Below are 23392 nucleotides of genomic sequence, written 5' to 3'. Positions count from 1 at the left end.
ATATATCTTTGTGCTGTTAAAATTAGAATTTCAATGTCATATAAAAGTTTAAAAGTTCTTACCTTTATAACTGGTTACAGAGAACAGTTGATTACTATTACTTTTGATTAAACAATGCAGTTTGAAAATGAGTTGTGCAAAATAAGGAGACACTGTCCCAGAGAAAGCTATTCAATGACTCTATAAAAGAGCCAGTGGGCTTTCAAAGTAGTCATGAAAACTGGACCACAGGCAGTACTGATAGAAATGAGCACATACTGGCCAAACTTCACGAGTCGAATTCAAATGAAATTTAAAAACTTACAGGAGTCTAAAACATGGAATCTGTTTGTGTACTTAGGAGTACAATTTTGCCTCCATATGTTTAATTGCTGGTAAGTGGTTCATCTATCAGTCTTCTATCCCCACAGATACATTAAAAATGGCAAACAGAAATGAGGCACCCAACTATACTTGGAAAAGTGGGCAAGAATTAAGGAGCCTTAGTACCTCTAGATATCACACTCTACAGCAGAAAATAGAGAGGAAAGAGGTATTTTGAAGAAAAACTATGCTGGCATGATCTCTCTTTAAATGGTGCTCCTTTCCCTCAGGAATATTTAAGCACTTAGCTATCATAAAAGCTCTAATACTGTTCCCACAGTACACATGAATGAACTGAAGCAAAGAGAGGTCATCTTCTAATTAGTCAAAAAGTCATAGATGAAAACTCACGTATCATGGCACTCAGTCCTGGACTCTGCTGCTTGAAGATGCTGTTGGTAGCGATCAACTTGCCAGGAAGTGCTCTTTGAGTAGAAGTAACATAAAGACCATCAAATAATGTTTTATAGACATCATAACAGAGTTTAAAGGTCAGCAGAGAATCATGCTGTAGATGCTTGTACAGAATTCCTCTGGAGAATGAGAAAAACATGAGAAAAAGTAAGAAGATGCCGAGCTGAAAAAATAAGAAGTGGTCAGTGGAGACTAGAATTGTGGGCTCATCAGTAGAGAGTGTAACATCTCTCTACTGAATCAGAGATAACTGTAGAAGATAAAGACATACATATGTAAATGGACAGACACAAGTGAAAAAAAATGGCTTTTACAAAGAAGGCCAAGAAAAAAAGATACTAGTAATTCAAGGGAATTATGCCAAAAGCCTGAATAAATAATTTTCCTGTATGAAGATATTGCCCATGGGCAATTGCTAACTATGACACACCTGACCTCACTGGTGTGATTCACAGAAGACTTTTCTACACACACAATAGTCCTCTTCTCCTATTTACTTTTTCTGATATCATCATCCCCACTTGGTTCACGTCTGTTAACATAAACAAAATTTCAGTATTGCTAAACCCAGGCATAATTATCCAAAATAAATAAATTAAATTTTAAAAATGGCAGGAGTCTAAAAATTCTAAATGTGAGGCTCTTCCTATTTACTCTTTTGGTTTGGAAGGCACAACGTGTTCGGATTTGAACCAACATGCCAGCAGAACAAGTCTCAAATCCCAGATCTTCACTCAGGCACAAACTGCATCTATGTTGCAGCATAGCCACGTTCAGCTAGAATTTGTGGAAAAAGTACCAGTGAGATGCTAAGCCAGGTGAGGTTCTTTACTGGATGCTGTTTTGCAGAACTGCTACAGGTTCAGTCCTGAGCACTGCCTCAATTTCACAATTCTGGCAGGAATTGTTTGCACCCCACTCTTACCTTTTCTATTCATCTTTCACACATCTTCCTTGAATCTAAGTCCAGTTAGAAGAAGCTGAGTGGGACTCTTGCCACCCACTGTATCACTTTTGAGAAAGAATGTTCCATGCAAAACTCTTTGGATTTAACCAACAGAGGTCAGAGAGGAGGTATCTCACAGAACGGAAAAAGTACAAAGCTGAGCCTCAGCTCACACAGATGAGTATCTTTAAGGGCTAAGAATCATAGAATCATTTAGGTTGGAAAAGACCCTTAAGATTATCGGATACATGACAGAAATTAGTAATACTGGAATCTTTAAAACTGGAACTTTAGACTCCGTGAAACTTTGTCAGCATGTTGAACAGCTACTGCAACGTCACAAGGCTAAACCACAGCCCCGCATCGTACGGTAACACACCTGCACAAAAGGGGATGCATTTAACAAATTATCCTTTAAAATGAAAGTTCAAGTCTACAGTAATGCAAGCCAGAATATTAAGAGGAAAATATGAAGACTTTTAATGAAAAGGTGAGAAGTGGCAACAATTATTTTAATCAATTTTTTTTAATGCCACTACATACTTGTGTGTTGTGTTGTTATAAAGAAGTCTCTTTGTAATGTCTAAAGTCTCTAAAATGCCAGAGAACACATAAAGCTTTTATAAAATCAGTACTTAAAGGAACATGAAGACTTAGCTGAATGGTATTACAGGTTTACATTTGGTACCTCACCCACAAGAGTACAGTTCAACTATTAAAAGAGTCAAAATTGGACAGCTCTATCACCCAGAGACTTCAGAAAGTGCAACTGAAATATGGCAGTCATAACTCAAAGGCTGCAAATGCAGCCACAGAACACATGCACCAGAAGAAAACAAAATTACTCCGACAACCTTTCTTAGAGTGCTGTTGAGCAGCCCTCCAGCATGATGCACTAAACAAGCTATAGCCACTATGTGTGAAGTATATTCTGTAGTATTTACATACATATGTTTAGTTTAGCCTTAATTTTTGTACTAAATATTCCTCTTTTTATTCCATAAAAGGAGGAAGTAAATTAAAAGTTCATAACCCACAGCACCTTCATCCCAAGATATCAGGCCATGATATTAACTTCAGCTATTACGGCCAGAAGCACCCAGCGGTTAACTTGTTAAAGAAATTTAATAACTCAAATAATCTAATAATTCTAATTTTAAGAAGTCTAAATCATGGAACACATTAATGATGTAATATTGCACCAAGATTACCTATAAAAGCTGGATTCAGTGGCAGTAGTTGTTAACTGAGACCCCTTCTTAAAGTATGATCTACAGGAATTGGAGGCCTGCCTCCTTATTCAATCCTGGTTGGACTGCTTAATTTCTTACCAGAGATAATAAGAGGAATAGGATTCCTACCTAAATGTGAGGAATGCTTGTAGCCTATTCTCACAAGGGTCATTCCAAGTTTGAAATTCTCTTCAAGTTAATAAATACTCTCTGAAAGATAAAGAGGCAGCACTTTAAATGCAAAGCTCAGTCAGAATTCTTTCACTGCAAGAATCAAACAAAAGATCACCTACTTGAATCCCCTGGTTATTCAGATCTTGCTTCTTCCTCAAAAGTAGCAAAAATTCAAAATTAGTTATAACCAGATGCTGTGCCCACGACTTCTGTTAAGTGGAGTGACAATTAAGAGCAAGAATACCTTGCAGTAAATTACTTTAAGTTACAGCATGCTCACACTCCCAGTTGAATAGCTCCCACTTTGAACATGTTCTTCGTGTTACCATTCCAAGACAAAACATGTCCAAATAAGGCTTTTGAACAGAAGATAAATGCATGTTTAATTATCTCATCTTTGTAACTTTAGTACCTTTGCCCCATTGTAAAGTTAGGGGATTTATTTTGTTTTGACCAAGTGCCTTCAACCTTCAAAATTTTTGGTTCTGAACAAATCCATTTCAAACAAAAACTCAGTTTTGTGCCAGAACCACTTGACTTGAAATAGCTCAGAATTAAGTCACACATCAGGCCATGAGAAAATGCTTATGAATTCTGAATTCTACAATCATAAGTTTCATGGAACAGAATAAACAGCATCACAGATACATAAGAACACTGTGCTATTGTAAATACCAAGATGCCATTAAGTAAGCCTTATAGAGGTTATCTCATTTAAACACAGCTGAAGCAACAAAGAGATTGCATCCTTTTTTTGAAGTTGTTTTCCTCTACTTACATGTTCAAACTCCTACCTAATCCTTCCTCTGCAAAATCATGTAATTTTTGCAATGTTTGCAAGGTAATAACGGAACTAAAATGGGTACTACCATTTTTAAGCCAGTGTCTGTTCTGCTTTCTTGCTGTTCTAAGTGCCTGAAAATAGGAGACCACTGCCTAAACCTTGAACACAGTATCATGAATATGAAAGCACCAGAAGTAAGCATGAAGATGGATAACAGTTCCTCAGCAAATATATTTCCTTTCCCCCTCAGCAAATACAGCTTCCACTGAGAAACCCACAGAAATGCTACAACAAATTCAGGCTTTGGTGTTCTTGCTGACACATCTCTTTCTCATCCTCACCACCAGTATCTGCAGACTTCTTATTCACAGACAGAAAATTAACACAGTACTGTCCTGGTTTCAGCTGGGATAGAGTTAATTTTCTTCCCAGTGGCTGGTATAGTGCTGTGGTTTGGATTTAGCATGAGAATAATGTGATAACACGATGATGTTTTAGTTGTCGCTGAGCAGTGCTTACACTGGTCAAGGACTTTTCAGCTTCCCATGCTCTGTCAGGTGCACAAGAAGCTGAGAGGGGGCACAGCCAGGACAGCTGACCCAAACTGGCCAAAGGGCTATTCCATACCATGTGCCGTCATGCTTAGTACAGAAACTGGGGGGAGTTGGCCGGGGGGCAGCGATTGCTGCTTGGGGACCAGCTGGGTGCCAGTCGGTGGGTGGTGAGCGGTTGCATCACTTGTTTTTTCTTGGGTTTTGTTCCTCTCTCTCTCATTGTTTTCCTTTTCTATTATTATTATTACTATTATTATTATAGCTGTGTGGTGCTTGGTTGCTGACTGGGGCTAAACCACGACAAATACAAAATACGGATTAAAGAACACATTTTGCCTGGAGTTAGTTCTACATATGGTATAGCACATGATTAGTTGCCTGTGAAGCCGAAAGATCCTTTAGATCCTTCCAAAAGATCAAAGTAGTAGATCTCCAACCATCAACTGGATGTTCAATTATTAGTGTCAATGATACATAGCAGACCGACCTCATCTTGTTTTTGCTAGCTAAGCAGGTAAGATTTCTGTAAACCTATGGATAGTTGAATTAAATTACAAATTACTACAACAGGAAGCCATTCCTCCTTATCAGTGTGGTAAATAAGGGCAGCTGGATGCACATCAATCACACTTGAAACCAAATAGGACAATTACTGAAACATTAGTATATATATACCTGGAGGTATTTAAAAGATGTGTAGATGTGGCACTTAGAGACATGGTTTAGTGGTGGACTTGGCGTTGCTAGGTTAACAGTTGGACTTGATGATCTTAAAGGTCTTTTCCAACCTAAATGATTCTATGATTCTATAATTACCTTCTAAAACAGTTGTCTATTTAAATTTATGAGAAGACTTGCTTTAAGTAACCGAATCAAAGACATTCAGCATTGCATTCCAAAACCTGTCCGCCCTCACTTTGAGAGAAAAAACATCTGTGCAAGTCTTTTCAAGAATATTTTGCTAGTCTTTTCATAAGATGTTTCTTAATGTACTAACTTTTAAAGCATATAATCCCTTCAGGTACAAAGAGGCTCAATCCTTTAGCTCTTGCAGTCCTGTGTACCTCCTCTGCATTACTGAAATTATTCAGGACATAAAGGATGGGCTAAAATTTGGCTTTTTACCTCTAAGGTGTTATCTTGGATAACAGCCTTTTATACTGTTAAGTAATAGTACGTTTGCAACATACTTTGCAAACGGGTATTAGCACCCCAGAACATCAGGTAACACATCGGGGTAAATTACAACTTAAAAAAAATCCCTAGGCTTAAGGCAGCTTAAGATCAATATTGTTGGAACAACCACTCACTTCAGACAGCTAGACTGAAATGCTTAAGAGTGGCTGTTAAGAGTCCCTTGAGACTCTGTTTAGCTCCATGGAGGTTATAAAGATTAACATCCACTCATTCTGAAAACTGGGTTATCGATGTCCCCTGCAGAGTACCCAGAGAGGCACAGACTGTAAACAGCTATTTGTTATCAACATAAAAAGGGAGAACACAGGTTATTCTCAGTCCTGTGGTCTAACCATTCACTTATCCTAAAATATGTAAACTTTCTCCCTTCCCTTCCCTTCCCTTCCCTTCCCTTCCCTTCCCTTCCCTTCCCTTCCGGATAAATAACTAAATGTTACTTTTGAGAATATGATAATCTACATTTTTGAAGCATTACACAAGGGAAAAGAAGTTTATTTCTGATGACTTCGCGGAATGCATGCATCACTTTATATTACTGAATAGAGACCTGAGAATCAAGTTTGTTCTTTAAGAATCCTTGTAAAAATAATTCAAGGCATTTTCAGTGTCTTTTATAGTAATTATTTTGCATAACTAATGCACTAAAGCTGACCACAGTGACACCCTGCCATAAAATTCAAGATAGTCAGGGCATGACTACCGAGCTTAGGTTGTTCCGATCTGTGAACAGTTATCTGGCAAGAAAGTTGACTTGTGTCATCCTGTTATTTACCAGATACAGTGCACATATGCTGCATGAAATACCTAGTTGGTAACTAAGCTGTAAGGTCTGGTACCATGGCATCAAATATAACACTGATATTATTGATGTCAAATTTCTGTGCTGCATCAGCACTATGGTACAACAGCACCCTCTCTCAGGTCACATTGAACAATACCTAACTGCAAAAGGAATCATACGGACACTTTAAGCAGCTGGTTCAACTGGCAACTGCTTGATATTTCCACCCAACCTGATCTTTTGGAGTGAAAACACCCGAAGTTTGAGCAGTTTGTACCTTCTGAAGAGCTGACTGCGCCCTTCTACACCCAACATCACAGGGCAGAGCTGCTGCTGCCATCACCTAGTGAAAGGAGGCTACGAAAGGCTCCTGACTATGCACAGCTTTTGACCCAACAAGGGGGGACAGAAACCTGTGAGCAGGGCCCTGCACTGCTGCTGCCAACATCACATCTGAGTCCCTCTGTGGGTTCTTTGGATCTTCCTGTTGGATCTTCCTTCTGGTCATGTATGAAAAGGAACTTGCTAGCTACAGGTTAACATTCATCCCAAAATCTGCATCCACATTCAAGAGGATCCCAGAACTACAAGAAGATGGAATTTAGCCATTGTTTGACAGTATTAGGAAGAATCATATAACAAAGGCATATATCTTCAGTGCAACATAAAACTAACCTCTTCCTTCACCCAAAGATCTCAAAATACTCTGCAAACAGCTTGACCCTTTGCAAGAGCTCTGTTGAGTAGAAACCGCCTTCCATTTTGTGAATTCTTATTTTGATAAGGAATCCACTACTCCCTGCACCTCCTTCTAGTCAGGACTAGAAATGTTTATAAAGTTTTATCTCCTAAAATGAGAGAACACAGAAGAATTAGATTAGGAAATGATATAAAGCAACTGTTTGGATGACCAATTTTAATCAGCTTTAGTGAATGGTGTTCACTAAACGGTGAATACCATTAATGTTCAAATCCTTTTCTTTTCTCAATGTGGAAGAGATAGGCTAAGTTTTTCCATTACCGGAACTCACAGGAAAAAGAAACTTTAAGTACTTTGGTTTGTCCTCTCCACATCACCAAATCTATGACACTTTCCACAAGCAATACTGTACAGTGAACAAGTGTCCTAAGAGGAAGTCAATGTTAACATTTTCAGATGGTCTAACTTGCCTACTTGCCTAAAGTCTTTAAGCCCCATACAATTGATTTCCTGCTTTATTAATATTTGTACAGCACCTCCGATTTCAGCTTCAGGAACACCAATGAAACAAGCACCACTGCAACCTTGGGCAGTGAGGAAGCTCAATGCCACCTTTGTTACAGAACAGAAATCAACTTTCTGAAGGTCACTCAGGAAACCTCTGTCAGAGCCAATAAAACTCAGACTAGCATTTTTATCCCTAACCCTGTCCTCCTTTAAAAATGTTCCAGTGTAATCTAGATTGAATGTTTGATTCTAATTTTGAACATTACAATTCTCTCTACTTCCATTTACAATGTAGATGCTGGTTTCACCTTTTTAGTACTATTCTAACCAATTGGTTTTATATGTTTTAGTAAGACCATTAATGTGGTTGGTTCTGACCTAGTTTTAAGTCTTGCTCTCTTCTCTCATCCCATTGTTCAATGAAAAACAAAGCACAATTAAGTAATATAATACCAAAAAGAAATCAATCAAATAATACAACAACAGTAGAACAAGGTTTATTTCCCCAGATGAAATATTGCCCTGCTTCCTGAGACAGTACTGTTGGCACACTTTGTATTTTTATGACTAAAATAATTTTACTAGTTAAGTATTTTAAATTGCAAAGGGAACCAGATGAACTAACATAGTATGAAAGAAGAATTAATGATTTCATTGCTCGTGCTTTCTAACTTGCACTGTTCACTAGATCTGCCTATTTAGCTCTGTTTACTTGCTGATTTAAGGATTTCTTTGCAGCCTATTTCAGGTTTATTGCAACTCAGGTTGTGGCAGATAACACCCCATTTACACTGCAAGTGGTTCTATCCTGACACATCTTGTCCTAGCCTGCAATTCCACATATCAATGCGATGTCTTCAAGTGACTGTAACATAGTCTGATTCTCTGCATGCTGGGATATATGCAAGGCATGCTCTGAAATGCTTAGTTCTTTAATGTGAAAATTGGTACTGGAGACCAGGCTTACATGTTTTTAAAAAAAAAAGAAACAATCCCAGGACAAATATTCCATTATATACAAAGTAAAACTGGAAGTCCATTTATTTGATGGCAATACAGAATTTATGATACACTCAGAAAGTCCATAAAGTCTTAGCGGGGTCTCAGAGGAAATGAAAGAGCATGAAAAAATGGGTTGTGCAAAATGATGAGATCTGAGAGTGTCAAGTCTTAACATCAAATCTGTCAATGTAAAATGACAACATTTACCCACAGCTTTCACAGTTGTCACCATTTTGAAGGAATGGAAGTTCCTCACTATTCTTTGAAGTCAAAAAGACTATTTACTATAATGAGAAATAAAACTGATAGTGGTTTAAGAGCAGAAGCTTTACAGTATCTTAACTACAGCTTTATTGTATTCATAATATTTACTCTAATTGTGAGATCATCTGACACAATTTGCTCACTGTAGATAACATACCAGGCAGAACGCAAGAAAAAGCAGACTGTAGAAAGAGAGAAAGGTCTCAACCCTGCAAACTGTTCTGCATGGACATATCACAAAGCCCAGAGGACAAAACGTCATCCTGAGGTTAACAGCTGCCTATTCAAATACAACGATTTACCTACACAACATGGAGTGCAAGGTCAGCGACACTGTTCAGATAGTACAAAGCTCTATAAGCTATCAGGAGAAAGTGGCTGGACATGTGAAGTTTCCATTCTTGGAGATATTCAATACCAACACAGTCCCGAGTAACCTCTCTGTCTGAACCTGCTTTGCGCAGGGCGTTCAACCAGGCAATATCTAGCATTTCCTTCCAACCTCAACTATTCTGCAATTCTGTGATTCTCCATTCAGATGCAATCTGTTTGATCAGAAGACAGACGTCAACTATCATAATCTACTGTGAGACTCCTCAAAGATAAAACACTTTGCATTAGCAGATCTCAGGGAAAATTCGGGACTCTTTTGTACTTTTCAGGTGATTAAACACTTGGGAAAATTTTCTAAAAATCTTAATCAAGTAGATTGAGGTATTATGCATAAATCCAGAAGGTATATGCAGCGCTACAGAATTCTTATATTTAGTATTTAGGAATACATAAGTGATTTTTCTGGTTTGAACTAGAATTGTCATACCTCTGTGAACACACCATTGATTATAAGTCTGTGTGGCATTTTAAGGGACGCTTCAAGGCCGCCTCAAACCCACTCTTCTGCCCATACAGACAGCAGACAGGGAAATCATCTATGATTGAAGGATGCCCTCCAAACCAGACACTCCGCACATCTACATAAATGCAGCAGCTCTGCATAGTCAGGTTGTACAGCACAAGCTCAACACCTGAAATTGCTTTTTAAGAGTCACAGAGGTTTAACAGCAAAAAATCATTGCTAAAAAAAAATTCTTTAATGCTCACAGAATTCTTTTTAGAATCTGCTTAGTTTTAATTCTTGTCAGCCATCAATCAAAATAAAAACACAGCATACTGCATCTACTTCTGTCAAGGTTTTGCAAAACAGAAACTTGTGTGTTTTAAGTAGTTTTGCACTGAATCCACTTTTTGAGTTCTTTCTAACATTCCCCAATTGGCTCACACTTCTGCAGAAGAAAAAGGGAAAATACCACAAAACAGACTTTGATAGTGTAATTCTTCGTTGTTTTCCTGTTACGGCTCTCTCTCGCAGACAGCTTGCAGTGGATTGCTGATGCTTAACTCGGGAGCAATTCTGCTGCAATCAGTCAGCACTGTGGGTTGTTTTCCCACTGCCAAAAACATTTCAGCCTCTGCACGAGGCGCAGCAGACTTCTGTTAGCGTGTTACATGGTACAGGCTTGCGCGGATGCTCCAGGATGCAGGACAGCCACACTCACGGCCCTGAGACGCTGCGAGGGCACAGCTCTCCTGGACATGGTGGGTTATTCAAAGGTGGCTGCGGTATCTTCATACCAGCATGTTCAGCAGCGAGGCCAGAAACTCCCGTCCACCCAAAACACCCCAGACTAAAGGGCTCTAGCCACAAGGACCCTCTCTCAAACATCCCAGATCTCTGCAGAGCCTCACGCCCCTGGCCTGATACTTGCAGGCACACACTGAGGGAAAAGTACAAAGATCGGGATGTGACACAGCTGGAAAGGGCTCAGATTTCAAAGACAACAGCAGAGTCACCATTTTAAAGTGCCTCACGCTGTGAGCCAAGCTCTGGTCGAGCGTCGCTGGGGAAGGGAAGGGGAAAAGCAGCATCTTCCAGGCACACAAACTGACACAACACAGCAAACTCCAATTAACCGACGTCCACCGGGCCAAAAATTCAACATCTACCCAGTAACTTCTCGCTAGACCGCCCTCCCCACGCTTCCCGCCCAAACCGCCCCGCCGCCATCTTGTGGCTCGGCACCCGCCCACCGCCCCCGCGAAACTCCATTTCCAGAGAGGCCCAGCCACAGCTGCAGCGCGGCGCTCCGAGACAGCGGTGGCGGCGGCCGCGGCCGGCAGAGCAGGTACGGGCGGGAGCCGCCGAGCTTCGGGCCCGCAGCTCCCCGAGCCCTCTTCCCGCCCGCGGGGGCTCCTCAGTGCGGCTCTGCGCTCCCTGCGGGTCATCTCTCAGAGGGGCCCGGCGGCCCTGGGCCGTGCCCCGTGCGGGGTTGCTGGGCTGAGGGAGCCCGATCCCGCCCGTACTGCTCCGCCTCCAGTCGGTGTACACGGAATAGCCGCAGAGCAAGGCCCGGGGAGGGAAGTTGAAGACTTAACTAACTCTTCATTAACGGCAGATACGTATTTGCTTTTTTCACAGCAGTCATCTTTTCTCCCTCTTTTGAGGAATACCAGGGCAGAATGTATTTCTGCCTCACCTAGCAGATGGCGAAATGAAGGGCTTCAATTAAAACATGAAATAGATCTCTGAATAACTGAATGTGTAGTGATATTAAAATTCAGATTTATTTTAATGCATATATTTACAATGTGTTTTATAGGTCAATTTCCTTAAATAGTGCCAAAGGAAAGAGAATGGAACCAGAAAATACTGCCAAGGAAAGAATCCTCATTACTGGAGGAGGTGGTTATTTTGGCTTCCGGTTAGTGCATTAAATAGTTATTACATACAAGAATGAATGTAAAAGATTGCTGCTGGTGAGGCAACAAAATCCATCTGTAAAAGGGTAAACTGTGGGCCTGAGATGCCTGATCCAGTTCACCTCATCCGATTCATCTTGGACCTCATTTTTAAACAAACATGTACTCAGTTTCCACATGTTTTTAGTAAATATGTTATTCTGTCAAGCATCAACTGACTTGCAGGCATTTACCTGTCTGGGCACCTTTGTAATGGGGATTTAGATCATCGTCTTTCAGCCTACTCTGAAGAGGAAGCCTACACTTGTACACAGATGTTTCTTTTGCCAGTAGGCCATAGCCTGCAAATAGTTACACCCATGCTTAGCTGTATAGATTAAATACTCCAGCTGCTCTCTACTCTCAAGAATGTATTTATTTTTATGGACAGTAATGTTTTAGGATTAGAGTTGTTAATAAGGTACGTATTTCAGTGAAATCCATCTCCCCTTATTGTAGATGGCTCTGCAGGCCATGTAAAGTAAAAATCCTATTTTGAGCTGTAAACTGTCTTCTAGAGTACCTTCAGAGTTATAAGTCCTTACATAGGTGAGAGAGATTAGTCATAAATTTCAAGGGTGGGGTGAGGCAATCTCAGAAGATACCATTCTGACTTCTGCTTGGCTTTTTCCTCCTCTGTCTTCCCCTTTAAGCGCTACAGAAATACAACAGTTGTAGGAAAGGGGGAGAGGAATACCAGATTTATACTTTGTGTCACCTGTGACACCTGTGTTTATGCCTGTGACTTGGGAGTAAAATGTAGACATGTGGCAAAGTATTCATCCCAGCTTAGAAGCATCTCGCTCATTCCTCTTCTCCATAAATTTCAAACACAACAGAGAAGACCAACCTATTGTGCTGACAGAATTGGGATAAATAAAACCAGTAAGATTTTTTTTTTTAATATTTGGCTACAGGTTTACATCCGAAAGGTTTGCTATTGCTGATCTGTAGGGGACAGAAGCAGAGAAGTAGCTGGGTTCTTCCAAAAGGCTGCTGAAAGCACTTCAGTTATTTCTGTTCTGAAGTTTCCTTTACAGCAGTTCCGCCTCTTTTTTCCTTTTTTTTTTTCCTCTCCAAGGTATTGATGGAGCATGAGAAATTAGTTCAGTACCTAAAGTATCACAGTTGAATCTTCCCTGTAGTAGATGGCTGAATATTTTAAAAACTCTCATCAGAAAAAAAAAAAAAAGTATTAAAATAGTTAATTGTCTTCTCTTACCTCCAGGTGAAATGTTTCATGCATCATTATGCTAAGTATACTAATATACAGTTTCTCTCCTGTTTTAGTTTAGGTTGTGCCATACACCAAAAGGAAGTTGATGTGATTCTCTTTGATGTCGTGAAGCCACTTCAAACCATGCCAGAGGGAATAAAATTCATGCAAGGGGATGTCTGTTGCCTGTCTGAATTGGAAGAGGCTCTTAGAGATGTAATCTGCGTATTCCATATTGCTTCCTATGGAATGTCTGGCAGGGAGCAGCTGAACCAAAAACTTATAGAAGATGTTAATGTGAAAGGAACAGAAAATGTCATCCAAGCCTGCAAGAGCACAGGAGTGTCGAGTCTGGTTTATACAAGTACATATAACGTGATATTTGGAGGCCAGATAATAGAAAATGGGGACGAATCGCTGCCTTACCTACCTCTTCACCTTCATCCAGATCACTACTCGCGGACCAAATCTTTAGCTGAAATGAAGGTGCTGGAGGCAAATGGTGCTGAGCTTGGAAATGGGAAAGGTGTATTAAGGACTTGTGCTCTCCGGCCAGCAGGCATCTATGGGCCTGGAGAACAAAGACATCTTCCAAGAATAGTTAGTTACATTGAAAGGGGACTGTTTAAATTTGTATATGGAGATCCTCTTAGTTTAGTAGAATTTGTACATGTAGACAATCTAGTTCAGGCTCATATCCTTGCCTCTGAGGCCCTCAAAGCCAACAAAAAGCACATAGCTGCAGGCCAAGCCTATTTTATTTCAGATGGCAGGCCTGTAAATAACTTTGAATTTTTCCGACCATTAGTGGAAGGTTTGGGTTACAAGTTCCCAACCTGTCGTCTTCCTCTCTCCCTTGTCTATTTTTTTGCATTCCTTACTGAAGTAGTTCATTCTCTTGTAGGTCACATTTATAATTTTCAGCCTCTCCTCACTCGCACAGAGGTTTACAAAACTGGTGTCACGCATTACTTTAGTATGGAGAAGGCCAGAAAGGAGCTGGGGTATGAGCCTCAGCAATATAGCCTGAATGAAGTGGTTGAGTGGTTTAGATCTCAGGGATGTGGACCAAAGCTGAAAAAGTATACCATTATGCATCTTATTAGGGATGGAGGATTGCTCTTGCTGCTGATTGCTGTGATGGTCTCATGGTTTCCATCTGCAGTTACATTTTCACTCTGAAAGATGAAATGCTGAGTATGCAGGACAGAATGTAGTTATGTTCTCTGAGTGCTCTTGGTTTTGACAAACAGGTAATAAAAAAAACAAGTAAGAAAATACACATTTGTGTCATTCAGGTAAATATCTTTAACAGTTTTATCCCCAAGGAACAGAACTTCTGAGTAGAAAGGTGTAATTTTTATACATAGTTCCTCTTCAAAGTAAAATTGATCAGATCACTAGCAAGATGAAGCTCAGTATTACTGCAAACAGCATTTTATTTTCAGGTACAACAGCACGCTACAGTGAATGGAACAAATGTTCTCAGACTGACCCTTCTTCCTCCCTGAGGGGATTATACTCTTGATCCCTGCCCTTTATTCCTAAAGAGTTTGTGCTACATGATCCACAGCAGAATAAACTTATTCTTGGATCACATTCCAAAACCAAATTCTGCTTTCCAGCTTGGATGTATATATGCCTAACCAGGATTAACTGATAAACTGCTAGACAATAAATAAATGCCTTTTTTTTTAAATGAATACATTCTGGTATGCTTTTCTGAGTTAACTCTGTGATATCTAATGACATTTCTGGAAAAGGCACAATGGTTAAGCTAAGTTATAGCAAAGTGCTTGAAGCAGCACAGATTTGTAGATTTTTCTAACAGTAAAATATGCCTGTTTAAAATGAATGAGCTAGCTAAAGTGCATTCATAAATAAGACCTATGATTTTTCCCAGCATTATTGAATGGTTAAACAAATAATCCATCAAAGACATTTGATAAGTGATTATATTCATGTTCCACTGTTTATAAAACATTTTTAGCCTTTAATAAGATTTCTTTAACACCTGACACCATTTGAATACAACTTCACCTTTGTAGTAGGATGATAAACACTTGATACAATGAAACTCATAATTCTGTGGAGTTTTAAGAATAGAAAATAAGACCTTGTTAAGTACAGGTCACTGCTGTCTCTGGCAACTCCCTCATTTCTGTCAGTTTAATATAGGAGGAGATACTGAGAAACTTCACATCAAAACGTTACATCACAAAGGTGTTTTCCCTCAACCCATCAGCATTACAGTTTCAGTACTTCTTGATAAAAAGACAGTCCAAGAAGGTCACACTTCTCTTTAAACTTTAGTCTTTCCATTTTAATAGCTGAAACTACACTGATCTTTCTTAAATCAATTTTGTGTAAGTTCCAGTTACTTCAGTTCTCTTAAACTCTACTGCGATTTAAGTGGGGAAGTGAAGAACAAGAGACATACAGTAGTTCTACTGCATTGTTAAAGAATTCTCAGAACAAAAGTGCCTAAATAGAGAAACTAAGCTAACAGTCCACTGCCACCCACGTCTAGAAGATGGATATTTTTGTAGTTAATGATGACTAAAGACAGCATTATTTTTTGAATGCTCAGTTCTTTTCCTGAGAAGTTTACCTTTTTAAAAAAAAAAAAAATTATCACTATTGATAAGTACATGTTTTGTTGTGCTTGAAATCTGACTTTCCTCCTCCTTCATTCCCCTACCAGTGTGTACACCATGAAAGAAACTAAATTTAATACTTAGGTTGAGGGACAGCTCAAGAGAGGACTCTACTTTTTTTTTCCTATAATAGCAAATAAATTGAGGGGGCCTGGGGCAGCAGTGTTTGTGTAGCAGGAGCGTTGCCGTCCTTTATAAAGAGCTTATGTGCCTCCAACAGAGTGCTGATGGCAGAAGGGCCACTTTCCAGAAGTCATTAATATACATCATCATAGTCTGCAGAAAGAGGAAACCTTCTTTTTAATAAAACAGAAAAAACATAGTCATGACCTCATGACAGCATTGGACCTCTGTTCTCTTTCCAAGAGACCCTGTTTTTTCAAGTGAAAACCACTCGGTTATTTTCCCCTTTAAGTTCTCTGGTTTTGACACAATGTTACCAGAAATAGATTAAGACATTGTAATGCCAGCAGGAGCAACGGACAAAACCAAAACGTACAAGAAATTGCACAAGCCTGTTGCACAGAACCATAGTATCACTATTTCAAGCTAAGTCTTGTAAAAAGATCTTTTTAAGATACGGAACGTAACTCCTGTGCCCCAGAGGAACAACTTCTGCTATTTGTGATTTTTTTATTAGCAAAACTCAGCTACTGCCATTCATAATTATGTCAGTGGTGGGGGTTGGTGGAAAAATCTATGAAAAGGTCCTAAACTCATGAACCCTAATTCCACGCTGTTAATGCTGGCTGAGGTTGAAGCCCTGGCTAGCTTTTTAGGTACAACAGAAGAGGAAGCTCCTGAGAAGACAAAGAAAACCCCCACGAATACCAGAACTCCTGCAGAAGCTGAGCTCAACACATGACCCTTTTCATTTGTCTGGAGTCAAGGACAGCACTTTTCACTGATAACAGAATAGGAGGCATTATTTTGTCCTAACAGCCCATGACTTCTGCTTGAGCACAAGGTACTAAATCAGGTACTTGTTAGAAGAAATAAGCAGCGGCTTGGCAATGGCTACCCCAGACCTCATCAACAGTGTACTGGTATATTCATTAATTCCCTGTCATTCAGCTACATCTAGTAAAAAAAAAAAGCAAAGTCCTGGCTACAGAAGAGGTGAAGGATACTTTTCCTCTTTCCAAAATGAGGACAGGAAATCTGTGGCTTAAGAAGATACTTTAAAATTGCTTGAAAATTACACATCTATAAAGCCAGTCACAGCTGCTCTATTTTAAGTATTTTACAATGCGAATTCTCTCTCCTTCTTCCTGTTTTTTATTTGTTATTCCTACTCTTGCATGAATAGCTGACTAAATTAAGGTAATTAATTCAAGTGTTGTGTCTGTTTCCAAATTTTAATCTATTACCTGTTTTCCTGAAAGTCAATTACCAGAAATGCATCTAAAAACTGAAAAAGCAGAACTGAAAATATAGCACAGCTTCTATTTTTCCTAGTCCTCAAAATTATTTAACAATTGATAGGTGCCTCACTATAAAGAATGATGCTGATGTTTTAAGTGAATAGTTTAAGAATCTTTGGTCAGCTGCTTAACCTCACATACACAGCAAGTCAAGGTGAAAATTTGCCAGATATACATGAACAACTTATACTTCTAATGTATATTTAATAGATTTATTTTAGAAGTTTAAATGTCAATCATCCTTAAAGTAGACCATATTTTTATAGTGCCTTCTCCTAAGAGACCCAACCAAAATTTGCCTTCATTTCTATTTATTACTAATTTCCATATACTTTCAACAATATAGTGGCATATTTAATAATTTATGATGTGATCTTCAGAGAAAAGTGTCCTGAACACTGATAATTTACACGTATTGTAAAAGATCTGGGGATTAGATTGCAATTCAGGAGTATACAAGTGTTAAGGGAACTACTTCTGCTTTATTTTAGTCAAGCTCATGATTCCCTGTTTTGCTGGAGCAACAGCTAAGAATGTAGACTAGCAATGAGTGAAACTCCACTTTAAATTCTTTTAAAACTAATAGCTGTGCATGTTTATAAATACTGTTATGGATCAGAAGATAAATTTGGCTCCCAACTGATTCTGAGGTTAATTTTCATTGTATTTAACTTCTGTTTCTAATGATATAAAAATGGAATTTCAGTCTGGAACAAAGTCAGCTAGCTGGACTGCACTCAGAAATGCTGACACAGGACTAGAGCAGAATTCAACAACTGTACTTCAGCTTCCATGCCACATTCAGATTTTTACAACTAGTTTGGAGAATTCAAAGATAATCCCCAGTACATAGCTAATGCCATCTCGCCATCTAGAAGGTTAGTTTGAGAACTGCAAAACCAAAAAAGATGTTTCCAACAGAGAAACTTATAGATGCATTGGGGTGGAAAAAAATGAGAATATAGGCAACAAAACACCTGAATGAAGCAATTTTTTGGACTTCAGAACTCATGCATACCAATACTCACAAATTCAAAGGTGATAAAGACCCTTTGGCTCATCTAATGATGTAATTTTATGGTGAACATCAAGATTACTGTTCTTCCAAATTGCTGCAAACTTCATCTTTGCCTTGTTCAGACTTTATTGTTTGCGCTGATACAAATCTGATGCTCGCTAGGGCTGAAGTTTGTATCTACCTGTCACTGAAAAAGGTTGGTTAGGAGTTGCAACTTAAACATGATCTTTGACCTTTTCCTCCTGCCCTGCTTGTTTGCAGCCAGATGAATTGCAACACTAACCATGTCTTATGGAAACAATCAATAAGTCAGTTCATCTTAAAAACACAGAAATGCCCTTCCTCCAGCCTCTAGCAGAACACACCATAATACACCAGCAGACCACTTTTCAATAAGAACTCGCTCACACTGCCTGAAATGACTGGCAAAATTTGTGAAATTCAATGAGCAATGCTTAATCAAAGAAGCATCTGGCATCATTCACATCACTGCTGAGATATCAAAAATTTTTTATTAAAAATAAGTTATTTTAAGGATTTAAAACAGTTTAAGAATATAAAAATGTAACAGATATTAACTTCAAAAAAAAATTATAAATGTTTTTCCTCCTAGATTATAAAATTAGCACACACATTCAAACCTACCTTCATATTAAAACAGTTGCAACTGTGAAAAAGTTGCTACAGAGTCTGCCCTGACAAAGAATTGAGAGATGAAGTTTTGGAGTTAAAACAGAATGCAAGAAACAAGAGAAGAAGTTAGTACATAGCCTTGCCCATCACTTGCAAGTCAACAAAACAACCAATGCAGTATTTTCCTTCTGAATACAGGGTAACATTATACTCTGGGAAGAAGTCTTACTGTAAAATGAAATGTATTTTCATAACTACTGAGGGAGCACCTCTTTTGACATCATGTACGTGTGGAGAATGTGCACAGGACTTTTCAAAGGACTATAAAATGTGCTAATTCTTAAATATTTGCACAGCAGCAGCACAAGGAACTCCTGTGTTCATCACACAATGGCTGTCCTGTGTCAGGAATATATACCAACAAAAGAAGCCAGGACAAATGGACAATTTGGTTATGTCTGCTCTGGAACTGAAGTTGAAAAAAACCGAACAAAACAAAAACAAAAAAAAAAAACAAACCACACACCACAGCAACAGTCTCGAGCTCTAGGGTTTGATCTCCCTAAGCCCTAGCATCTTGTAGTCTCTTATTTTTTGTTATCAGTCCGAACCTAGCTGGTACTCAGCTGCCTATAAATCCTGCCCCACCTGTACCAACAACCTCAGGACCTTCCAGACAAGGCTTTGGGCCACCTTGTCTGATCAACACTGACAACAGAGTGTTCTCACAACATTAAATAGGAATCATGGAAGCTGTTGAATGAAATATATGGCACAGAGCCTGATCATATGACAAACTAACCACGTCCTGGAACATGCTACGAAATGCATGCACACCAAAGGTTCCCCACCTTGAGGAACAGCAACTGGATCATCCCATTACACCTGGATACTGCAGATAAGCCCAGCCTTATACAGCAGTCTAGATTACAGTTCCACCTCCCAAATCCACAGCTGATATGATTTTTTTCTTTGTTTGCGGGGGGTTTGCACCCATCTTTAATCCTTGAACAGGTCAATCACAACTGGATACTGAAGAGATTTCAGGCAGGAGGAAGAAAAGCAGAGAATTGCCTTTAACTTTGCCCTCTTCTCTTTTTCAGTTGGGTGATTAGTAATTAATTTCTTTATAATAAAAAATTTACAGAAGCCACCCCATTATGGGACACACTATTATAGCACTTTCATCTTTGAGACAAGACTGTCTTTACAGAATAACTAAAACCTCAAGGGGGTTCCTCAAACCATCATCTGTGAATGCACAATGGCATCAATTAAGTGCCTCTTGAAACAACAGAAGTCATAGCGTGGGGAGCAAGAGAAACTGAAAATTGCTGAGGCAGCTTCATCAGGCCGTGAATCCCAAATCCATGCAAGTTTTCTGTGATCAGAAATACAGCACTACGTATGCAGCATTTTATGCCTCAGGCAGTCACTTAAAAAAACTTCACTCCTCTGCACGCATTTGAAAGTTAAAGTCAAGCATACAGATAGCAAAAGTCCACCCATGTAGAGATAAAGCAACTAGAAATTTGATAGTAATAATATAGTGCTAGCACAAAGAACCAACACATACACAAATTATGACAACTGGTGCTAAATATGCCATCAAAGGACTTTGGTTCTGCTCTAGCAGGAAAACACAATTTCTAATCTAACAAGGTTTCTCATCTGTAGCTCCATGTTCTTCATTTGATTAAAGCCATAAGAATGATGTACCTCTATATTTGTGCATACTATCATTCTTGGATTAGATAAATTTTGGGAAAACAGTGTACATTTACAGAACACTATCATTTGACGCTATCGTCTAAGTAGGATTGCAAGATTAAAAATGGACAGTTCATTAAAAAAATAATTCCTAAGCACAGTAGCAGCTGAAAGGATTTGCAAAATTATACTATACCAAAGTAAATGCTTTTCAGAATTTGAAATACCCTTCCTTTCTGCAAACAAACAGATATTTCCTACTGCGTATCTTAAAACTTTTCCTTCCAGTGCCTTGAGGTTGTGAACATAGGTTCACAGGGGCTATGAATACAGGTTCACACATTGTTCCTTTCTTAAACCTTTACAAAGAGTTCAACAGGAAAAACACAACTACAGTTGCAGAGGATATTTGGTTTCAACAAAATTAACATATTATCTAGTTCTCAAAAATGTAACAGAAAACTTTTAACAAGAGACAATACAGTATAAGCTATGGGCTGCTCAAAATATTTTACACAGTATCAGAAGTACAATCTGCAGCCTTGGGCACTGTAACATACATGACATGACAATGCTGGTGTAGAATTGCTTTTACAGCATTTAATAAATTAAAAACTCACTACCAGTTAATCTTAAGGAGCCAGGTTGTTAAAGTGGTGTGATTCCATGCATGCAAATTGTTATGAATGTCTTATCTGTAGCCTGTGTACACAAATGTAGTAGATGATTCATACTTGTACTTCAGGTATTGATAATGAGAAGTGAGGTCTATCCAACTACATGCCCTCAAATTTTAAAAATCTTGAATACATAGAAGGTCTGGCCTGCACAGAGGGTATGCTTTGTACAGAATATAAATTATTAGGAATTAAAACAGTTTTTCTTATAACAAGAAATTATTAAGGAAACCCATCTTTACGCCTCCTCCTCTTCTTCCAGTCATTCAGTCTGATGAGACCGTCATTGAGTAGGATGGCCAGGATAAATTAATCTCTCTTCCTCAATTGCACCATAAAGCACGCATCAAAGAACGATTGCTTTAAGAGTAGAATTTGCTGTTACTGACTTTCTTCTCCTTTAATCTTAAGGGAAAAGAAAAGGAAAAAGTCAAGTCTACTAGGAATTTCTCAGAGGAAAACAGTCTACTAAGTTCAATTTACTTAGATACAAACAGCGAGTAATGTATCCGCAACAAGCATTGCAATTTTTTTTCCTCAATAAATGGGAGTAAACCAGTGATTCATGCAGCTGTTCAGCACACATAAAAAAGGGTAAAAATATTTAAAGAAAAGTCTTCCTCCCATCCCATCTTGAGATCTACTCAAGACTTCCTCCTGGTACATGAAGCCTCTGTCTGTCTCCCTCACACTCAGGCCCAAAGGTGGCAGCAAAGGAGAAAGATCCTTCCCCTAAGCTTTGGATAATGTACTGACACTTAACTGACAATTCTATGCTGTACAACTCAATACTGTTTTTATCTTTTGTGGTTTGTGTATCTGGAAGTGTCTTCTGTTCCCACATATCTAATATACTAACAGCATTTCCAGGGACATAACTTTGATAGTGTAGAAGGAGTGAGCCGGTTTATTTATTTGGCTGTATATACTTCCAGGCTTTCCTCCTGGAAAGCAGGAGAAGAGAGGAATATAAACTCACAGGATTACATGTTTCACTGTGATCACTGAAACAGATTTCACTGAGCAGGTATTTCACAGCATCTGCTGGCCTCTAGTGGCTTGCAGCCCAGCCTTGCTTCACTGCAGCCCTTCCTTGCTTCAGATATGGTCATTCTACCCTTGCCACTCTTTAGATGCTCATTTGATAAATCTGAGATTTCCTTACCATAAAGCTGCCTTGGAAAGGAGAATGATTATCAACCCACCTGCGGTTGCACGTCTCTTGATATATCTGTAGTTTGCGCTCATTCACACTGAATTCTTTTAATATAGCATCTCTGTTAGGATTCCTTAAATTCATATGGGTGTCATAAAGGAACAGCTGGTTATTAAGCTCCTCCTGGCGCTTCCGAAGTTGCCGACATGAGGAATAAAGCTCTTCTTCACTTTCCTTCAAAAGAATAGTGGAAATCAACATAACTTGTAAGACACATACCCAAAATGACACAGAATTGACATAGTTTGGGGGATTATTTTGTTTTCCTGAACACATTCCATTAGCTTTATAGAATGTTTTATAAAATTAGTTTTATAAGATGTTTCTGGAATGTTTACGGAAACAAACTAACTAAGAAAGCACTAAAAAAGTCAGCCCCACAGTATGACCAGCCATACCCTCTAATGGGGGCATCAGGGACATTCCAGCACAAGTCATGAAATGTGTGTATCTAAACACTTCTATTGGAATATTTTTCCCTAATAAAGCATGTCAGTCTATTGTGGAAAGGCCAGCAAATGGTGTATCATGATAGGTTATCAGATTATAACAGTTTTAAAAATACTTTTTAGAAAGTTTGATTTTTGACTCTTCCATCATATTTGTGTATTATGTGACATACTACCAATCCTGGTCCTTTCCTATTGAAATCTAGACTAAAGGTCGAACTACTGACTAGTATATAGGACCCTTAATAGCAGCAAGTACTCAGATAATCAAGAAAGAAGGACAGATCCTGTGTTTCTATGTAGCTATGGCAATTCAATACTTGCAGAGGAACTGACTTAAGTATTTGAAGAATAACTTGCAGCAGCCTGAGTTTCTGTTGTTGTATGCGCCCCACAGTAGGTCTCAAAATATTCCACAAGCATAAAGTAATCATCATGATTCCCTTTATGACTTCAAATTATTTTAATACTTCAAAACTCTGGATGCAAAAGCTGTCTCCTTTATAGAGTTACTAGTGGAGAATAGTACTGGCAGCACTGAAGTCTTAATTTTCACATCAGCAGCAAAACAAGATACCCATCCTACAAGAAGTGACATGCAATCAATAAATGTAATAAATCCAAACATTTTCAGAGGCGGCATACTAATAAGAATGCCTCTTTCTGCACTCAGTCCAG

General features: G+C 38.8%; 2 protein-coding genes across 2 annotated transcripts in view; one reads left to right on the top strand and one right to left on the bottom strand.

Annotated features, from left to right (window-relative positions):
• The first annotated feature begins 11006 nt into the window (after positions 1-11006).
• Positions 11007-14594, top strand: SDR42E1 (short chain dehydrogenase/reductase family 42E, member 1). Its single transcript, XM_072872525.1, has 3 exons — positions 11007-11101; positions 11576-11677; positions 13005-14594. Exons 2-3 carry the CDS (start codon positions 11610-11612, stop codon positions 14110-14112), a joined length of 1176 nt encoding a protein of 391 aa, XP_072728626.1. The 5' UTR covers positions 11007-11101; positions 11576-11609; the 3' UTR covers positions 14113-14594.
• Positions 14595-14626: 32 nt separating this feature from the next.
• Positions 14627-23392, bottom strand: part of PLCG2 (phospholipase C gamma 2) — a 72928-nt gene continuing 64162 nt past the window's right edge. The window contains exons 32-33 of the mRNA XM_072872524.1: positions 22255-22439; positions 14627-21454 (exon numbers count right to left, since the gene is read on the bottom strand). Coding sequence (XP_072728625.1) covers positions 21412-21454; positions 22255-22439 — 228 coding nt within the window. The 3' untranslated portion in view covers positions 14627-21411. The remainder of the gene's footprint in view (positions 21455-22254; positions 22440-23392) is intronic.

The sequence above is a fragment of the Ciconia boyciana genome, chromosome 9 (genome assembly GCF_034638445.1).
Source record: "Ciconia boyciana chromosome 9, ASM3463844v1, whole genome shotgun sequence".
Lineage (NCBI taxonomy): Eukaryota > Metazoa > Chordata > Aves > Ciconiiformes > Ciconiidae > Ciconia > Ciconia boyciana.
This window is presented reverse-complemented; position numbering and strand designations above follow the sequence as displayed.